Source organism: Physcomitrium patens, chromosome 2 (assembly GCF_059467195.1).
Source record: "Physcomitrium patens ecotype Gransden chromosome 2, ASM5946719v1, whole genome shotgun sequence".
Taxonomy (NCBI): Eukaryota; Viridiplantae; Streptophyta; class Bryopsida; order Funariales; family Funariaceae; genus Physcomitrium; species Physcomitrium patens.
The window spans coordinates 11,521,170-11,542,972 of record NC_143411.1 but is presented as its reverse complement, the minus strand read 5'-3'; the positions used below and the strand labels follow the sequence as shown (position 1 = coordinate 11,542,972).

The window sequence follows — 21,803 nt, the reverse complement described above, 5'->3', positions numbered from 1 at the left end:
TCGTAGCAAGACCAAGTTTGTTCAAGACGGTAGTGGTTGTGACGATTACTCCACATCATAGGATCATTTAGGTTGAGGGTCAATTTTCAAAGATAAGCCTTCCCGCAGACTAGTGCGTTAGTAGTGATCAGATATCCTGCTCATGGAATGACATCGTTGTCACAGTTTGCATCATGCAAGTGTCGAGGGGGGGAAATCAATCACACAGTTATTGCGTCGGTGATGTTTCCCCTCGACATGACAGAAGCGTGTGTGTTAGGTGGGAAGGTTTCTTCAACATAGGAGACTTGTTGATGTAAAATTGATGAGGTTGATAAAAATCGACAAATCGAGACCTAAAACCTAGAAATAGGTAGTGGAGCATCAATCACGAGAGAAAAAAGCTGTATCTAACCTAATTGTTGCTTCTACTTTCTCCTCCCCCTGAAGGTCACGCGTGTGGCCTTCTTCGCAGCTGAAGCGGACATGCGGCCACCACCCATTTCCTTGAAGGGCATACCCAGCAATGAGAGAAGCTTGTGACCTTCCGCGTCGTTCTTTGCGGAGGTGACGATGCAAATGTCCAACCCACGTACCTTGTCAATGTTCTCGAACTTGATTTCGGGGAACACACTAATCTCCTGAAGGCCCAGTGTGTAATTGCCTCTTCCGTCGAAACTGTAGGGGTTCACTCCTTGGAAATCCCTAGTACGTGGGAGTGCCAAGTTCAAGAGCCTGTCCAAGAAGGAATACATGACCTGCACAATGTATGATAGACATGATTAGATGCGAGACGTTGTCACCTATTCCGTTTCGCATCGAATGAGTGTCGGAGCAGAGAATTCCAACTCCTTCAATGTTCGTGCTTCAAAATTATCCACGATTGAACACTTACGAACAGAATACATTGACCTAAAATTAAGGTACCAAAGTTATTTGTGACACGTGAAAACCACTGCGAACCTCTAGCATTGTCTAGGGTGAGGGAATCCTCCAAGAACCATATGATTCATGCCCCAATATGCTACACTGTAATTTTCAGACCCGACGAATACAGGCACGTTGCTTGAACCGAGTTAGAAACATACATCACCGCGTAATGTGAGGGTAACACCAACAGGTACACCCTCCCTGAGCTTGAAACCAGCAATAGCTTTCCTGGAGCGAGTGACGACGGACTTCTGACCGGTCACGGCGGCAATGTCTCGGATTGTCCCTTCTAGGGCTTTAGCATTTTGTGACGCCTCCCCAACACCACAATTGACGATAATCTTCTTCACCTGAGGAATCTGGAAAACAAATTGCCTCAATCTCAAATCAGCGAACCAACACAGAAATCCTCTCAACCCACAATACCCCACCCCACTTCCTCACTAAAGAAGACAATGTCACACGAATACCCAAACACACAACACGAGGTGAATGTAGACCTCGAATGAATTCCCGTATTTAAACTCCTCCTGCAATGCAGGCACCACTTTCTCCTGGTAAATACCCAACAGCCGCTGCACGTTCTTCTCCTCCGTCTGCTCTTCTACTGCAGCAGCGGACGCCGACACCGCCACCAAGCTCCGGCACGCCACCTTGTTCACTCGCAACGGCGCAATGGCGACACGGGTGCCGATGAGCGAGGACGAGGAGCTGCTGCCGCAGCAGCAGCTGCTGGAGCTAGGCACCAAAGCCGTAGCGGGAGCAGAGGCGCAAGCCATAGCTGCCATTGTCTTAGTTGTGTGTGTGAGTGACAGCAAAATCACCGGTTGCGGCCTGGTATCGATCAACCGAGACTGCTCTCTCACGCGAGTGAGAGACGAAGGCAAGGCAAGCCAAGTCTGCTGCTGGTGCTCCGGGTGCAGGGTTAGGACCCCCTTATCCTTCCGTGCCTTATCCGCACCACAAACAGGGATGGGTCTCCACTTCATCCTCTGTCGCTTATTCATCTATGTCTTCATTCATCCATCCGTCTGTGTTGCTCTATCCTCTTCGAGTTCGCTACAAATACAAATGTTAGATTGCCATTTTTATGATTAATTGTGTTATGATTAGAGAGAATTATAGTGTAATGATTTTATTGTGTTCAAACATGCTTGCTCCACTATTTGTTTCCACATTTTACATGTTTACATTCAAATGCTTTTAAGATGCCAACATACTTTGCTCTAAATTGCTACAACATCCAGCAACTCATTGTATTGAGTTTCTACAAAGAAGCTGATTATTACATCTATGAAGAAATAGTTGTCTTTTAACATGGTAATACGACACTAGTTACTTAAGTCTTATTCATAAGATGCACTAAAACACAAAAAAGGCTATTTGATGTTTTGTTTTACTAAGATGATCAGTTTTTATCTTGGAATGTGGATATATTTGGAAATAAGAGCATATCTAGGTTTTTAGTTTTAACATTTATGGTATTCAATCAACCAAGAAAAGTGTATTATTGCTCCATGTTTAAAGAAAAAAAATTAATATTCTTCTTATACTAAAACTCTTGAATTTTGTTAATTTGCATCTAGCTATAAAATGTAACTAGCATCAACCTTCTTCTCTTTTATAAAACTAAACAAAAGGAAAATAAATAATAGTAATAATAATAAATAAGATTAAAATTTAAAAAATGATAAAATCTAACATCAATTTAACAACTCTTCTAAAAAAAAATCCACTAACTTATATTTTAAAAATTATAAATCCTATTTTGCACCAAATCTTTTTTCTATAAAATTCTAAGATCTTTAGCCACAACTTAATGTAATCTAAGTCTAGATAATATTCATATAATATTAAATAAGCATGAATAAGTATTGTTATATTATAATGTAATTATTAGATAAAAGATAGATTGAAGTATTATATTACTATTAAAGATAAGAATTCAAAGAATGTACATAAATAAGTGAAAAATAAATTAAAGAGAAATAAGAAACTAAAAATAAGAAAATAAATATATTTAATAAGAAATTGAAATAGCTACTAGCAAAGATTAGGAAATTAAAGACTCTTGAAACTAGCTTAGAAGCAAGAAAAGAATTGACAAGAGTGAAGAAGGCTTCATTCTTTCTTCTACATATACTATCTATCTAAAAATTATGTTGCAACATTCTGTAGGACCTCCAACATGTATTCAATTTGTGAGACATATATCTTAACTTGCAAAGCAAGTTTTTTATATGTGCACCACATTATTAGCTTGTAGTACAAGCTACCAATACATATAATATATGACTAACTTGTTGGCCAAGTTTCTAACCTATCAATCACATATAGACATGTTTAAAGGTGAATCCAAGTCTATATAACTTCTAAGAAGCTTATTTATAAGATATTATCAAATTAACCTACTTTTATTTACTTCTACTTATTCATATTATCTGGATAACTATAAGTATATCTGTAATAATTATAGAAGAATTTATTTAAAATTATAGTAGAAAATTAATTTCAAAATATAAAAAAAATTAAAATTATAATAAAATAATTTAATATTAATGTTTTTATAAAAATAGCTTTTATTTATTTTATAGGACTATAAATAAGACAAATCATAATAAATTAGTAAAAATAATCTTATAGACATCTTTAAGTAGAAATAAAAAATAGAAATTTGTAAAAAATATTTAGTGAAATCTTAGATTGATACTTAAGAAGGATCAATTATAATTCAAGTTTAAAACCTAATTCTGAGGCATGAAATCATATGTCTATAATAAGCGAGAGTGTGTTTTCTTGATTCAAATGTAAGTTTTGAATTAAAACTTGATAAGATTTCTATACATATTAGCTTTAAGGAATTTAAGTACATATTTGTAATGGGATATTGATAAGATATTTGTATAGGAATAGATAGTTAGAACCATGGAAGTTTCTAAAATTGAGGTTATATTAGTGGATCAGATATAATCCATCATGGAACATTCTAAAAAGAGTTTAGGACGATTATTTAGATAGACTCTACCATAAAACCTTCTAAAAAAGACTTAGGGTGGTTATCTAGGTGGGGCCTATCATGAAGCCTTTTATAGAGAGTTTAAGGTGGTTATCTACGAGGAATCTATCACCTACAAATATTTTAAAAAGTCTAGGGTGGTAGAACAAAGTATAAATAGGACTGACAAAGGCCTTTTGGGAGCATCTGGTCATGTATGGCTTTGGACCTTTTTTCTTAATACAATTGGATTTTATATCTTTTTATTATTTTTATTTTGTCTTAATTCTAGTTGCTCAGTTTTGTCTTCCGTGTCCAATTTTGTTTAATTCTATTCAATTTTGTTTTGGTCCAATTTGTCATACATTAAAATGAGGTTTTATGTGGTTGCGGATTAGAAGGATCTTGAAGACTTGAGATAGACCGGTTGTCACGGACACAGAATACAGACTTGATATCTACCAAGAAGTTCAAGAAGAATTGGCAAGAACTAGATTAATCAGATGAATACAAGAACAACACCAGAGAGGTGAGCTAGAGCTCCAAGAGATGTGTTGTCGAGACTGAAGAACTCTTCAGCCTCGATTCTAATATATACTCCTATTTAGGAAGCTTCTCAAGCAACTTCTACCAACTAGGAAGCTTCTAGAAGGTTCCAGAGACTTGCTTCTAGAAGGTTCTAGAAACTTATCTCTAGAAGATTCTAAGGACTATGTCCCTAACATCTTCTACCAACTAAGAAGTTTCTAGAAGGTTCTAAAAGCTTGTCTCTAGAAGGTTCTAGAAACTTGTCTCTCGAAGGTTCTAAGGACTATGTCCCTAACATCACCCCTTCCTTTAGCTTTGAGGTCTCTGAGAAGCAATGTTGTTGTCAATCAGTACCAACGCAAGAAAATGAAGATCTGTCGCATAACGTCTGCTATGAACTCCAACTGTTGTTCACGAGGTAAGTGGTTCATCGGCCCTTGAAGCCAATGGTAGTGGCCCACTCCTTCAACTTCTAACCAAGCATGAACTTCCGTGTCTTCATTGTGAAATTGTCCTGCAAATATGCCTTCTGGTTGACCATCGTAAGCAGGCTCGGACTCAAATACAATCACCAGTGATCGGTTACTTGGTATCCTCCGTTGTTGTCGTGGTGCAGGTGGTTCTTCATCTCGGGGTCGCCTTCGTGAACTAGTTAGTTGAGATAATCTGACTGGTATAGTATCTATCTCTTGGCTATCCATATCAAAAGACCAAACTATGGCTATTGAAAAAATTCTATTTTATCTTGGAGAAAATAACTACATCAACCACGAATTTTGGTGGTGCTCTCTCCCTTTCTTATATTCTTGGGTGAGCAAGCTTCAGAAAGAAGCTATTGTCAAACCGGCTTAGGTTTATGAGGATGTTGTTGATGAAACTCCTGTACCTTTTGCGGTGCATTAGTGAAATTTTCAGCTGGCTCCCACGTTCGCTCATTAATGTCGTAGCCGCATCAATGAACAAGATACTCCAACTTGCCCCACCTTCGCCGAAAATCCAGCACCTTTTCAACCTCGTATTCCTCGTGGTTCTCGATCTCAATACTAGGTGGCGGACATTATACTCTTCTAGGAAAAGATGACTCTCGATAAGGCTCCAACAAAGAAACATGAAAGACTGGATGTACCTTCATAGAAGCCGGTAATTCCAGACGGTACACCACTGGATTGATTTGCTTTTGGATGATAAATGGTCCCAATCTTCGATAGTCCAACTTATCACATGGTCGCTTGGTCTTGATATTCCGTCGAAGAAGCCATGCTTTATCTCCAATTTTGAAAGTAGGTGCTTGATTCCGAAATTTATCTACAGACGCCTTGTAGGATTCTTGAGCGGATTGTAATTGAAGCTTCAACGTATTTTGAAGCTCTGATAGTTGTTTCGCAAATCCTTCAGCTGCTGGATTGTTATTTGTTGATGGACTCAATAAATCAAGCTTTGGATGATATCCATAGTTGGAAAAGAATGGTGTGTATTGAGTCGACGCATGGAGGGTGTTGTTATATGCAAACTCGGCTAGCGGCAGATATGTGGTCCAATCGTCTTGATGATAGTTGATGCTGCATCGTAAGTATTGTTCCAAGACTTGATTCACTCGTTCCGTTTGACCATCAGTTTGAGGATGAAAAGCCGAAGAAAGCTTGATATCCACCTTCAGTATCTCAAAGAGAGATCTCCAAAACTTTGATACGAACTGGGTTCCTCGATCTGATACGATATCATCTGGTAGTCCATGATATCGATACACATTATCGAGAAAGAGCCTTACTGTGACTTCACTGGACGATGTCTTCTTGCAAGGGACAAAGTGTGCCATTTTTGTAAGCCGATCTACCACGACAAAGATGCTGTCAAATGAGTTCGATGATGGCAGGTCCGTGATGAAGTCCATGGAAATTGAAGACCATGGTCGACGTGGAATCGGCAATGGTTGTAAGAGTCCATAAGGGCGATGCCGAGGATTCTTGGATCTTGAATAGATGTCGCAGGAGAGGACAAAATTTTTCACATCCTTCCACATTTGGGGCCACCAAAAATCTCAAGAAATAAGCTCCAAGGTCTTGTTGAATCCAAAATGTCTCGCAACTGGAAAATCGTGGCGAGATTGAAGAACTCGGGGTCGTGCTGGTCCTTTTGGGATATATAACTGCTCTTCAAAGTATAAAAGATCTCCCTCCACCTTGAACTTGTCGTCATTGGCACGCTGCTTAATATCAATGGCTACTGAATCTTCAATGGTTACGGCACGTACCTGATTCAGGAAGTCAGCATCAATTGGCATAATAGTAGCGCAAAGCTGAAATTGCTCTGGCTTCAACAATGTCGTACATTGTTGATCAAACACTGCTTCTCCAGCCTTTGGTACAAGATACGATCTCCTCGATAAGGCATCAGATAGTCCTTGCTGCTTTCCAGGTCGATAAGTGATAATAAAATCGAACTTAGATAGCAACATACTCCATCGAGCTTGACGTCGATTTAGAACTCGAGCCGACATGAAATACTCCAAATTCTTGTGATCTGTGTATACAATCACTGAATGTGTAGCTCCTTCAAGAAAGTGACGCTATTCTTAGAAAGAATCCACTATAGCAAGAAGTTCCTTATCGTGGATCTCATAATTGATTTCAACAGCAGAGAACTTTCGAGAATAGAATTCAATCGGATGGAGCTTCTTGTCTTCTCCCATTTGTGAAAGTACAGCTCCCAAAGCAAAATCTGAAGCATCAGTTTCTAAATAGAAGGCCTTTGCAAAGTCTGGATGTACCAAGATTGGAGTCGTAGTAAATGCGGTCTTCAGGTTTTGAAACGCCTTCTCTGCTAGAGGTCCCCATTCCAACTTATCCTTGCATGTCAACTGAGTGAGAGGAGCAGCAACTTGAGAGTAATTCTTGATAAAGATCCGATAGAAGTTGGCAAAACCAAGAAAGCATTGTACGTCTCTAAACGTCTTCGGAACCTCCTAGGACACGATTGCTTCCATCTTCTTGGGGTCCATCTTCAAGCCTTCCGTAGTCGCAATGAACCCTAGAAACTCTATCTCTATTTGGTGAAATAAACACTTCTCCAACTTGGCATATAGTCCTCGCTCGCGTAGTTTCTTCAATACCAAACGAACGTGTTTTTCATGCTCTTCCTCATTTTTCGAGAATATCAAAATAACATCCAAATAGATGACAACAAAATCGTCAAGGTACTCTCGGAAAATGTCATTCATCATATGTTGAAAGACCGCTGGAGCATCAATTAATATCAATTAAAATATAGAAATATTAACGAAAATTAGTTATATTATGGTTTCTTTAAAATTAGCATCAATTAAAATATAGAAATATCTTCAAAGAAACAAAATATCAACTTGGATATACTGAGAATTTTTAAAAGAAGCTTCTTTCATAAATATGTTATATATATATATATATATATATATATATATAAAGATTTGTTTAAAGACATGTCTTGGACTACTTTTTCATATCATAAAGCTTGGTTAATTATTTTATTGATTTATTCTTGATGTATTGATTTATAATAAGTTTAAAACATAAAATTTGAATATCTAAAAGATCAAATCTATTTACTTTTATAATGTTTAAATCTAAATTAATTAATTCATTTAAAACATAGGACTTATATTTTGATTAAAAAATTATTTAAAAGATATTTTTTTAAGAATATATGAAAAGACAGAATTTTTTCAAACTTATGGTGGAATATTTCCAAAAGAAAAATCACATGCTCTTGTGGAAAAAATACAAGAAAGACTTCCTAAAGCTGCAAATCTGATAATTTTTTTGATGATATATGCATTATGTTGTAAAAAAATTGAATGATTAGCTTATGATATATTGGATTTGGAAATCAAAACTAAAATAAATCTCAAATCCTTGCAACAAATAAGGTTCAAGAATGCACCTCCCATAGAGATTAACTATAAACACAAATTATTCTAAAATACAATTCAAAAACCAATGTTTTAGAGGCAAATATCCTCAACCTAGATGTTCATTACGTGAATGTACTAAGAAAAGCAGATTTTGTATTTTCAACATTATAGTGAGATACAATATTATTAAATGAAGAGAAATCTAAAATAGACCCAAGTTTTTACTAAATAACCCATCCATTCTAATTATCATTAATTTAAAATAAAATAAAATAAAAAACCTCTAGATTCATTTTTCCACTTTTGGCTCTGGAACCATTTTAATGGTTAGATCTGCAACCATTAAAAACCAACCACATTCATCACCGTTAACATATTCTTCATCAAAGGTGGATCTATATTTCATAACCGTAACATGTTACATGAATCTACATGTGGGGGATAACTTTTTCAAAAAAGCCGGGTCGACGTGGAAGCCCGGGTCGGCGAGGGAGCGAGGGACCCGCGGTGGGTGGCCCGGCCTAGCCCGCGATGCGGAAGACATGCGGAAGAGCAAGGAGGCTTCGAAGGGTGGGGGGGGTCTTTGTTTTTGTGCACGCTTCCTTGCTTCCCCTCTCGCTCACGTCTACAATCCTTTCGATCACCGCACTCCTCTCTCGCACCCTCACTCGTCGTTTCTCTCTCTTTGCCTGTTGCGGCGCATCGTAAGGATCCATTGTAACACTAGCGCTGCGCGATCTCACGCGAATTTTGAATTTCGAGCACCAGATTTGAAGCATTGCGGCACTCGTTGTGTTGTCCAGAATAAGAGTCGCGGCAGGAGAGGGACAATTGTTTTTCTTTTTTCTTTTTTTGTGTATGCGAGGAGCCTTTGGAAACGTGTGCGGTCGAAGCTTTGGTGTAGGATTTGAGAGAGAAGGGAAGGATAAGAAAATTCTGGCCTCTGCTTAAGAAATCATCAGAGAGTGTTGGAACCCGAGCTTGCTAGGGATTTCGCATCGTCTGTGTTTAGGGTAGAGAGTGGGAGGAAGGCATTGCATGTGAAACATGATGGGGAGGAATCCCATTGGAGGGTTCTTTTCGGGTGGACTTTTTGGATCCACCTCCTCGTCTTCTTCACCTCGTGCAGAATCTTCTCAGGTATGTGTATGTCGTACCCCTCCTGCTAGCTGCCCTTGTATGTCACTTGTTTAGTCGGTGCTCGTCAATTTTCGGGACCTTTTTATGAACACGTATTGAGCTTGAATGAAGGGATTGTCTTGGTGAGGCTAATTGAAGGACTCCAGGAGCGGCTGATTGGGTGGTGCGTGTGCAGAGGACCAGTTGTATGAAACCTAGAAACATTAGATTATTGACATCTGATGTAGTTTTTAAACCACAGGGGTGCCTGAACAATCAATGCGAGAAAATGAACACATTCAGAACATGTCATTCCTACGTTATATGTATGACACGTTTTGATCTGCTTTTCTCGAATCGTCGAATCCGTCTTGACGTGGTAGATTGTTTCCCTTGAAAACCCTAGAATGTGCTAGGTTGCCACCATTACTCCATGGTTTTAATGGTTGAGACGTTTGGCGTTACTATGTTGCAGTGTCCACAAGAGCCTTTGGGATTCATAGGATATAAGATGAACCATGTACATGTGGCTTTTGTTTAGTTGAGGACTGGATGGTATAACATTCTACGTGTAGGTGTATCGTCGTCATCGTCGTCTTCGTTATCATCATCATCATCATCATCATCATTACACATGATTTGCAACTCGATTTTAAATGGCCATGATAGAATACTTGTCGGACGATGTGATTGAATGTTGTGAGCTACGTCTTCTTCGTTATAGAGCCTCGTGTTCTGAGCATGATTGTCGTTCGATGGGAAAAACTGAGTATGGTTAAATTCGCCTTTTGGAGCATCTTCACTGGTGCTCATCTTACTGCCTAAACCGTACTCACTGCCTCTCTGCTTGGACAAGAATTTTGTTTGTTGATGATTGCTGAGAGTTATTTCACGCCTTAGCTAGTGTAGTATTGGAACTTGGATTCTCACCAAAGCATGGATACATTGTTGGCGTCATGGTTCAAAGTTTTTGCGGATCATAACCTTTTTGTTTCTTGACTCAGGAGCATGATGATGATGATGTGACGAACAAGGAGCAGGAATCCCCAAGAGAGTCGCAATCAAGGTGCGTATGCAACCTTTCACTCAACGTCGTTCCCTGTACTTGTATAAATACAGATGGTGTTGTTTAACACATTAGATAACTATCCTTTTTGAGATTGTTGAGGTCTAATTTTCAATTTCCCGTGAATACTCAGTGGCTGGAACTTTGGGGGTTTCATGAAGACCATTGCGGAAAAGGTGGTTATTACTCAATTGTCATTATTACTTTTACATACCTAGGCATTTTCTTTTCTTTTTCTTTGAGTCTTTTAGGAGCGAAACCTGAATGAGCAGAAACCTTAAAGCATTGAATATCCCTTATTATGAAGGATGTCCTCTTCGGGTTGAAATTATTTCTGACTGCATGATATACTGGATCATGTGACTGATATTACACGGAGATTAATTTTTATTCTGCATTGACAGTCTGGCGGGGTGCTTCAAACATATCAACATGATTTGAAGGAATTTGGAATCGGGTTGAAGAAAGAAACAGAAGTGATCACGGGGGCCACAGCTCATGTTGTCAAAGACCTCCCTTCGACCTTAGAAACAGGCGCCACAGTGGCACAAGTAAGGATTATCTATTACAGCATTCTCACACTCATCTTGCTTAGCTTTTGCCACTTTTCTCTTGAGTCTGTTTTGCGCCTTTTCTGTTGTCTGGTGCCCATGATTTCAGTAGTTGGTCTGTTGTATTCGTTCAGTCTGAAACTTGAAGCCTTGAAAGAATTGATGCACATTTTTTTCGGAGTTGTGTTTCTGATAAGAACTCTATGCCTTTTTCTGGTCGTGCTTCAGGAGTCACTGGAGACAGTTGGTCAAACTTTAGAGGTCTTTGGGAGCACAGTTTGGAAAGGGTATGTTACATCCTGTTCTTATTCACTATTGTCGATAACGGCTCTAATACTTGAGCTACTGTTATGTTTTCTATATTTCTCCGCAAACTCATAACATAATTTCTAGCATAAAATTTTCTTTCGACAATTTCAATCAGTACTATTTAATCTTTAGAAGGGATCTTCATAGTGATTTTCGTCGATATTTGGGTGTTTTACAGAACCACAGAAATTTTTGCACAAGTGAAAGAAGTTCTTACTGTTGATGAAGATGCAGAGGGGAATTCTGGCCTTGAATCTTATCTTTCAACGGGGGATTCATCAGCTTCACATTCAAATACGTGAGACTGCGTTCGCAATCCTAGACATACTCTCCTAACATTGTAATTAGGTGTCTCTATTTTAGGATGGGTGTTGGTTTCAGGTGATAGTTTGTTTCCTCCATCTGGTCACCGAATTATGTCATTTGCCTATGTATGTGGTATGAGTTGAAGGTTAAGTTGCGTCCGTGAACTTTCTAGCTGTTATTTTCTATGTTTCGTTTCATTACAACTTGATCACATTCTGAAATAGTCCTATGTCTCTTTTGCCTTAAGCAACATCGTTTAATCCTAGAAGGTGCACGACTATTTTTCGACGAGTTAGTTTTCTGTGTGAGGATCTGTCAATTGACCAGTCTACATTTGTTGAACTGCAGGAAGTACAGCCGTTATGAGTCCCAGGTATCTTGTACTGACGAATAGTAACTTGTGATTTTCCATTCCGGATTATTAATACTATTGCTGCGGTTTGACGTTGTAATCTGTAGATATTTTCAGACAGATTCTTCCTTTCATATGATCTAGTTGTCTGGTTGCAGCTTTTTCCGTAAGTTTTGCGAGCGGTTGCCCTGATTGTATTGTTTAGGATCAATAGGATCAACTGTTCAAAACCATGTAAGACCATTGTGTGCGTTGTCATGACATGTTACAATAGCATGGCGTGTTTGCTATAGCGCAACGTGGGGTTGCAATGGATTTCAAGCCAACGATGACTACTTTGTCTCTTTCCACAATTTGAAGTCTAAAGGTGTAATGTTCTCCCTGCATTATTTCGTGACAGGTGCATGCAATGCAGAGAGATAGCAGCACCTACTACGATGAACCTGAGGACGAAAATGATTTTGCCTCTTGGGTCGCTACCTTCAATCTGGATGATCGGTACTACTTTTGTTTTATTGTCTTGGGTTGATACAATGATGATAAGTTTTGATAAATCGACTGTTTCCCTGTTTCAGATGGCGCAAATTTCATGTCTTTTGATTGGATCTGAGCAGCTGGTTGTGTAAATTCGTGCTGTATTTCCACAGATGTTTTTGAACCGTACCATCTAGATAATTTGTTTCTCAATGTGTTGGAGTTAACCAAATGTTTCTTCTGCTGGTCAGAAAAGGAGAGATTGAACAAATTCTGGCGACTTCTCCGTTCATGAAAGAGCTTCAAAATCAGATTGGTATAATACAATACTTCGTTGTTTGTGTTCTACTTTGAGTTTCGTTCGTCAGTACTTAGTCTTGCGGTTTAAGCTCGTCTTTTTCTTTTTCTTTTTCTTTTTTGTCTGTTTTTTTTGGGGGTGGGGGGTTTGTGTGTGTGTGCGCGCGCGCGCAACTGCATAGACGACGTAACCTTGACAGTGATGTTATTCTATTGCAAATGACTGTGCTGATATCATGTCAGGATGCCTTTCTGTAGTGCACAAATGGATTTTTGCAGTCTCACAGTTCGTGGAAGTTTATTACAATAAAGCCCAACGTTAGATTAAGTGTATGCAGGCTATGGAAGATAATCACATTGACTAAGAACTGGTATCTTCTTTGCTTTTATTTTCCCATGATTGAGCCAGGCGGGCTATTTAATACTGCTGTGGTTTACTGGGTCCAGTGCCAAGTCTGGTGGAGTATGACACTTTCTGGACCCGCTACTTCTATCGCCTTAACAAGCTGCAACAGATAGAGAATGCTCGGGTCAAGCTTGTCAAAAGTAAGTTCGTTTAGTAGCCATTTCTTGTTTCAATTTTTTTTAGACTTCTACTTGGAAGTATGCAGTGACGAAGTTTGCTAGGGGCTTTTATTGAATTGATCATTGTGAAACAGGGGCAATTGATGGAGAGGAGGATGAAGATCTTAGCTGGGATGTTGATGAAGAGAAAGATGAAGAGATACAGGTAGATGAACCTGTTGTTCCTGCTGGAACTGTAGTGCAGGATAATAAGCCGAATGAAATTATTTTACCTACACGAAGTGTTGAAGATCCTTTGGTTTCTTCCGCTGAGGGTAAGATATTCCTGGAGGTTTCTAATCTCAGCGTTTTACCCTGTTGACTGTTTTTGATGGGGTCTCTTAAAAACAGGGACAGATGGTGTATGAGCTTTGTTTGGTAAAACATGTTATGTGTCCAATGCCTCTCATGTGTGATTTGTTGCGGACTTCAGCATTTCAATAATGCCTCTGTAATTTATCTTTCAAAGCTCCTTGGTATGAGGTGAATGTTTATGGAATCAACACCATGATTTCATGCCTATGTGTGTAGACGAGTTTTTCCTTATAAACGCATGTGTTTTTAACTACAGTGTGTTCATTTTTCATCCGGATCTTCCGGAGGATGCTAGTTTCATGTGTGCGACAGAAATCTGATTCCATGTCCTTTTCGCATGACTACAGATGTTCATGATGAGGAGGAGGTAAAAAGTGAGGGAAGTGCAGGAAGTGAATGGTTGGTTGTCTCTGAAGGCAAGGGGTCAGGAAGTTCAGAGCCCAAGACATCACCCTCATCACCAGTTTCAGAGAGGTATGTCATGATTCATACGTTGTTCTAGATAACACTGGTGTATCTTTTGAAAGAGTCTTTAGTATCTTATCTTTCAAAGAATCGATCTCAGCATTATATTTTGTACTGGCTTTACCAGATAATGTTTGATAACCCGAATACCTCTACTGAGTTGCATGTTTCTCAGGCCTTGTATTTGTTTTCGTCACTGACCAATGTTGAAAGCTCAATCATGAATTTCGAAGGTCGGAGCGAAACTTTTATAATATGCTCCTCCTTTTTTTTTTAACATTTTTCGGCTTCCTTGATTCTGTAGGAAGGAAACTGAGTCCTCTACACCTAAAAAACCTGAGGATCATGAGGTGAATGAAGCTGAACTGGACCAACTTGGAGACCTGAGCCTTGGTGATGGTGTAGAGGTTCCTGTTCAGAACAAGGAAGAAGAAAAGAAAGTATCAACTCTGAAAGATCATGATGTAACTAACGAGGAGAATGAGGAGGTACTGTTCTTTCGAAGAGAATCGACCACAAAATTTCTAATTCCTGATGCATTTATCTTATGGACAAACTTTGGTGATTTGAAGTGGTCAATGGTGTTGTATACTGATGAAGCGTTATCTTATATGAACTTCGTTGGCTTTTTCAGGATTGGGGGGAGTGGGAATAGTCTCAACGTTGATGAGACTGTTCCTAGCACACCCGATTTGATTTTTCTTGGTAGCCTCTTCATACTGGTGGAGTTCCATATGCATTGCTATGAAAGCAGTAAACTCTGGTAGAATGTCTGCCGCTGACTTTCTTAAACTGTATAGTTGTGATTATATATGCATTCCAGTCAATACTACAATTTTTAGTACAATCATTGTTGCAGTGCGCTGCTCTTTCCAATTCTAAAGCCTTTATTTGCGCTTCAAGTATCTACTAGTGTTAGTGTCTGCGAAAAGCGCTTTTTTCATTTTGTAAGAGGCTCAATAAACATATTTCCCAAATTATGAATCATTTTCTCCTCTGCTGTATGCAATCATTTCATCTGAACGGAAGCAAAGTTAAAGTTTTGTTTAAGTAAATAATTTATTGCCAAGTTGGTATGCACGGACTACATAAAAAAGTATGCTTAGAAATGTTACTTAGGCTTGCGGTTCCCTAAGGTGATTCTGTAGATTTAGGAAAATCAGATCGCCTCTATTTGTCCACCTTTTCGTTATCACAGCTTTGGAGATTCACAACGATCAAGAAATAGCTTCAAAAACTGCCATCTCTTCATTTGTTACGGCTGCCTAACGGAAGAACGAGTATTTGGGTTTCTCTACTTTAAGAACTAATTTATGTACTTTTGTCCAAGGAGTGGATCTCTTGATCATAGGACAATGCGGAGGAGATGGCATTCTGAAATGTTCCAACTGTTGGAACAGTCATTCCTAATCATTGGTGCTAGATGTTTACTGTAATGGGGAACAGAGTTCCGAATGCTCAGCTCCTAACCCAGGAACCATTTGTATTCAAGTCTGTGGCTGTAGTGTTGCAGCAATTAATTTTTTATTCTTCTTCTACATGGTATCAAAGCGGAAGTTCCTTTTTCTTTTTTTTTTTCTTTTTTTTTTCGCTTGTCTCTCTCTGTTGCCCACATACTTCCTTTGGTTATGCTACTAATCACTGTTTTTTCAGATCTATCATCTCAATCTCCTTGGTATTTGATCCCCTTTTATTTCTTTTCAAAAACAACAGATTTGTATAGATTGACAGAGTCAATATAACCTTGAGACTATGCTTATAGGATTGAAGAATAATAAGCATTGAGCTATAACACTCCAAAGTATTTTTGAGAATGAAGATTTGTGGGATCTCATTGAGCCACTAACATCAACCATGGCATCATTGCATGTTGAACCTTATACTAAGATTGAGCAATCATCAAATCACGAACAATCTAATAATGAAACCACTTGTCACAAGAGAAGAGTAAAATCTATGATTTAGCTATCACTAGTTTTGGACCTATGCCACAATATAATTGATATTTTAGATCCTCCAGAAGTTTGGAATATGTTGAGTATCATGTTTTGTACAAATACCATCTCAAATATTATAGTTGTATTAAATCAATGGGAACATCTTTGGATGGAAACATCTATGGATAGAAGAATGACAAGACATATCTACATTTATACAACAAGTAAAATGATATCCTTTGAGATCTCAAACCCATCAAGCAAGTATAATCCAACAAAGTAGTAGTATATAGAATATATATATATATACTGAATGAATTGATTCATAGGTTCAAGAAGCTAATTTTACACATATAGTTTGAAAAGAAAATTTTGAGTTTGCAGAAACTATAGAATAGACTATATATGGAAGAAACCAATGCCATCTTGTAATGATCTTAAGAAGCACCTAAGGAAGTATTGATGATAAAGATTTGTAACCTTTATAATAAAAAAATAAATTGAAACCACATGATTCACCAACCTAGATTGCAATGAAATAGACAACCACATTGATATTTTTAGGAAGGCCAACCTCTTTACTTCATTACTTGCAATGGTTGTGGGAAAATCGGATATACATTTCAAATCTATAATGCACCAACATTGTTGCCGTATCAATCTTTGAATGCTTCTTACTACTATACAAATCGTTTGGAAGGAAACTGTAGTTCTCAGCACAATTATCAAAATGGTGTAAGTTCAATACCAAATCTTCGAATCAACCTCATGAAAGATTCTATTGGTGAAATAATTTCTACATAATTACTTAAATTTAGTAATGATGAGATTATAAAAGCACTAGAAGTACTCACTATCAACCAACCAAATATCAATTGGATCCTAGATTCTAGAGCATTTAGGCATTTCTTAGGAGATTATATAGCTATTTACAAAGTTGACCACTCAGAAGGAACCACCATTACATCCACAAGAGGATACTTTCATATAATAACAATCTATGGATCAACTGACTTCTCTTTGCCAAATGGTAAAATAAAAAATCTAAAGGATATTTATTCTATTTTTGGCTTATACAAAAACATTTTATAAGTAGAACAAATAATTGATTTGAGAAACTTGTATCTATTTACTCTGACAACATGTAATGTTATATCTTTTCAAAAACCACATTACATAGTTGCAAAAGGTTTTCAAAATCAATCAAATGACCAGCACAAATTAGAATATTTTATACAAAATTTCAATGTCAACTATTCACTACTATCTATAATATACATAGTGTATGGTAGATCAATCTCGAAGGTTGATATAGACTTTGAGCTAAACAATATAACTTCAAAAAATTAATTCAACTTATAGTATGAACAAATGAAGTAACTGAATTTCAAAAGTTTAAAGACACTCACCACACAATAGTTAGCAATTGGCATCTCCTCTTCTTTAGTAATAAGCCAAATCTATCTCATTTGTTACAAAGCAAAACAGACTTGTCAAAAGATTTTGAAGAAATCCTTTATAAGAACAACATCTATAATGGCTTTCATTGACACAAATATTTGTAGATTCCTTCTCATAGAATCTCCTAGTCATTCTAAATATTTTATTCTTTACATTGACAATTATAGCTAATTTTCTTGGATTTATTTTATGGCAATGAAGGATTAAACTTTGGATATATTTTGATAATTTCATAATATGATAGAAAAACAAAACCCACACCAAATATTATATATGAGATCTAACAAGAAAGGTGAGTTTACATTGGTCTACTTCACAAATTACTTTTAGCAAAATGGCATTATTCAATAATTAAGTATGGCTTGGACATCCTTATAGAATAGAGTATTTGAATAGAAGAATTACATGGTATTCAATAGAGTCTATACAATGCTCCTTGATAGATAAGTATTATCTTTTTTTTGGACCAAAGCAATGCACATAGCAATATAACTTATGAATTCTAATCCTACTAAGTCAAATAGAGGTTGCTCTTCCTATGAATTGTTTGTAAGTAGAAGCCCCAACTTCTACAAAATCAAAATATTTGATTGCTTTTGCTTTATATGCTGCAATTACATACAAAATCACAAGTTAGAAGCCCAATTTAGTTTGGGCATCTATCTTGGTTTAAACGATGCCTCAAAAGAATATATGGTTTACTCATTAACTATCAAAAAAATTCAAATTACTCATGATGTATTTTTTGACAAAACTTGATTTCTTAAAATTAAACAAAACAACCCAGAATTCACCACCAATGATTTTGAAACTAGTTATTCTTAATTGTCACTTAATACTAGAGAATATGGTAATGCCAATATTAAAAATATCTTTGATACTCTACTATCTCTAAATCCACCATGTATACAAGTGATATCAACGTATAATATATAGCTTACTAATCACCAATCAAATCCAAAGGAGCAACCAACATCAAAAAATTTAATGACATATAACACCAATACTTTATTAAATATGAAATCACCCACTATTTTACCTCTAAGTGATACCAAACTACCTTCAACTAACTTTGTTCTTTATCTTCTCGAGCTCAATATTGTCAATAAGTGCCCAACTAATGATGTTATCAATGATCTTTTGTCATATGCCAAAGATGGCCTTGATACACCTCAATCTGAAAATTTCCATGGATCTAGACAACAAAAATCACTTGATCCTCCTACACAACCTTGTTATATCACAAAGTGCCTAGCCTAGCTACAAGACTACTTTTCCAACCTTTTAAACTTATCTATTAAATCAAAGTCTTATTAGGAAGTAGCTTAGGACAGAGGCCAGAAAAATTTAATGGTTGATGAAATCAAATCCATTCATAAGAAAAAAACATGGTCACTCACTACTCTTCTTTTAGGATACCAAGCTATCTCAAAAAAATCATTGATAATATCATTAGTTGGACACTTATAAATCATGTTTAGTAGTGTGAGGTTTTAAACAATAAGTGGGACTTGATTATGAAGAGACTTTTACTCTGATAGTAAAATGGGATACCTATTGCATGGTCCTAGCTCTTTTTTCACAGAACAAATGGCATCTTTACCACATAGATGTAAAGATTGCATTTCTTCATGGTGATGTCAAGGAAGAAATCTACATTATACAACCTCAAGGATTTGTAGTTGAAGGATAAGAACACCTTGTATATTGACTTCATAAAGTCTTTTATGGACTACAATAAACACCAAAGATCTAGTACAATAAAAATCAATTCTTTCCTTCAAAATCAAGACTTTATAAAAGGAGAAAGAGACTACAATCTTTATGTAATTTACTATCATTAAAAAATCCTATTCCTAATTTTCTATATAGATAATCTTTTATTTAGAGGCAATTGTATGAATTACATCACTTGGTTCAAATTACAATTAGATTCAAAATTTGAAATGTTAGAATTAGGAGAGAATGATATGATACTCTACCTTAAGGCTGAAATAATCAAAGTAGCATAAGGACTATTTTTGACTCAAAAAATTTATACCTTATATATAATTTGTCATTTTGGCCTTAAAGGTTGTCAATTTGTTTCCACTCACATGGTTAAGAGACTAAAATTTATTCTTAACATGAATGAAAACATTGTTGATCCAACTTACTACTAATCTATAGTTAATAAACGTACACAAGTAGGTAAAATTTTTGTAAAATTGTCTCTTCCAAAATGAACTCACTTATAACATACTAAATTTCAAATTCAATATCTATTAGTTTTTTTTAAAGCATCTGCATTCACATGCCCTAATGCAAAAGCCTCTATTGATTAATTAGATCTTAAGAGAAATTCAAAAATTGTAGGTATCAAGAAACAAACCAAATTATCATATGGTATGTAACTTTCTTGCAATGAACACATTAAGCCAACACAACTTTTAAGTCCATATCAGACATTCTCTTAAAAAATACTTATCGATGAAGATTGCTTAAGTTCTATAATATCTTCTAATTTAAGGATATCATCTTTAAAAAACTCCAAGTTACAACCACAATCCTAGAATTCAACAACATTGTAAGATTCTTGAAAATTAGTCTCAAAATATTGCTTATATTGACTATCCAAACAAAAAAATATGTATCATCTCCTTGTACTTGGCAAAGCAATTTCTTATTCTTCATAAGGCTCCTTATCACAACTTGGGATTGTAGAAAACAAAACAGATAGGATACACCAAGCAAGGATATTGTAAGAAGAAAAACCAATACTCTGAGGAAAGACACTTGTATATAAAAAAAAGGGAGGACTACTACAACAAACTCCACAACCTCCAACAATAAATCCCTAAAATAAACCATGGTCATTTACAAGAAGCTATCAAAATATTTGAAAATATAAAATTATGGCTCTTAGAATAATAGTAGTTTTTTTTGTCAAATGTTTGTAGATAATTTTGAAATGAGAGAAGATGTTGAAACATTCATCCCTACTCATCATTAGTACTAGGTGATTATTGTAATAGAGAACCAAGATCCAAACTTACTACCAAATACTTAGCTCCTAACTCAAGAACCATCTATATTTAAGTTTGTAGAGTCATAGCAAATAAATAAACTCTTTTTATTTGTTTAATTTTTTATTCTTCTTCTATTCCAACTTCCAAAATGATACTAAGAGTTTATGGACATAAAAGAAGAAAAATCACTTGAGAATTTATTATGTACAAATTCTATTTATTTTTGGATGGTTATTTTTTTGTAAATAGGAAAGCTTATCCAATATTGTTATATATTTACAAATACATACATTTTGTATCATGATAGCTCTCTTGTGTATTAAATAAGTTGTTTATTTTTCTCAGTAATATTTTTTTTCAATGATATTCTATGCAACATTATTTTGTTCTATTTTTAATATGTGTATGTGGAATTACTTGTAGAAAGAGATTTTTTTAAAACCCTTTGAATAGTGGAAGGATTTCAGTTCCAGATTCTTTGAATTCTTGGTCATTTATAGACAACACAAAATCAAATTTGATAATTAAGAGTGATAAGAGTATATAGCTTTGTTGTTCTAATTGTTAAATGCATATTGAATTAGTCAATTCAAGTTCATAATATTTCACTAATTTTTACTGTCATCTGATAAAATTTGTTACTATTGAGTACATATATTCAAGTTAAAAAAATGTTTACACTTGCAAATTTGAAAAATTTACGAAGGTCAAATACTACCAACAAGAATTGCTGTTAATACATCATCATCATCTCAAAAATGAAAAATAAAAATAAAAAACGTTTAAAAGAATTTTCTATGAAAAAAATACAAAATTAATGCAACGATTAAATTGAAGAAGAATTATTTCTCTTCCCTTCTGGAGATTGTGTTTGGAAGTCTAGTTCTCGAACTGTAAAATTCTTGCGATGTTAAGAAATTTTTCTACGATCTGTAATATTCAAAAGACATACTTGTCAGAACCGTAATTATTTTTTACACACTGTAAAACTGCTGTGGACCATTCAAAAAAAATAGAATATTGTGTGCGTGTTTTCCGCTACACACAAAAATAGAACTTCAATTCAGAAAATTGACCAAAAAAATCAATGTCATAATATACACACAAACACATAAATATATATATATATATTTTGATAAGTGCGTAAGTGACAAATTGTTTGTTTCAAATTCTTTATCAACATGATGATACAAATAAAGTACTTCAACTAATCCAAGACGTTAACATCACCTAGTTTCCAAGTTTTCGCACGTAACAGCAA

General features: G+C 36.0%; 2 protein-coding genes across 2 annotated transcripts; one reads left to right on the top strand and one right to left on the bottom strand.

The window, feature by feature from the left end:
- Window positions 1-255: 255 nt before the first annotated feature.
- LOC112276587 (uncharacterized) lies at window positions 256-1,931 on the bottom strand. The gene is made up of 3 exons (XM_024508011.3): window positions 1,410-1,931; window positions 1,068-1,268; window positions 256-737 (listed from the first exon to the last, which is right to left on the bottom strand). The coding sequence occupies exons 1-3, from the start codon at window positions 1,914-1,916 to the stop codon at window positions 408-410; spliced, it is 1,038 nt and encodes a 345-aa protein (XP_024363779.1). The 5' UTR covers window positions 1,917-1,931; the 3' UTR covers window positions 256-407.
- Window positions 1,932-8,914: 6,983 nt separating this feature from the next.
- Window positions 8,915-15,123, top strand: LOC112278967 (uncharacterized). Its single transcript, XM_024512943.3, has 14 exons — window positions 8,915-9,458; window positions 10,442-10,503; window positions 10,637-10,679; window positions 10,908-11,054; window positions 11,283-11,341; window positions 11,542-11,661; window positions 12,018-12,042; window positions 12,422-12,519; window positions 12,747-12,811; window positions 13,240-13,338; window positions 13,452-13,631; window positions 14,019-14,145; window positions 14,441-14,624; window positions 14,771-15,123. Exons 1-14 carry the CDS (start codon window positions 9,366-9,368, stop codon window positions 14,789-14,791), a joined length of 1,323 nt encoding a protein of 440 aa, XP_024368711.1. The 5' UTR covers window positions 8,915-9,365; the 3' UTR covers window positions 14,792-15,123.
- Window positions 15,124-21,803: the final 6,680 nt, after the last annotated feature.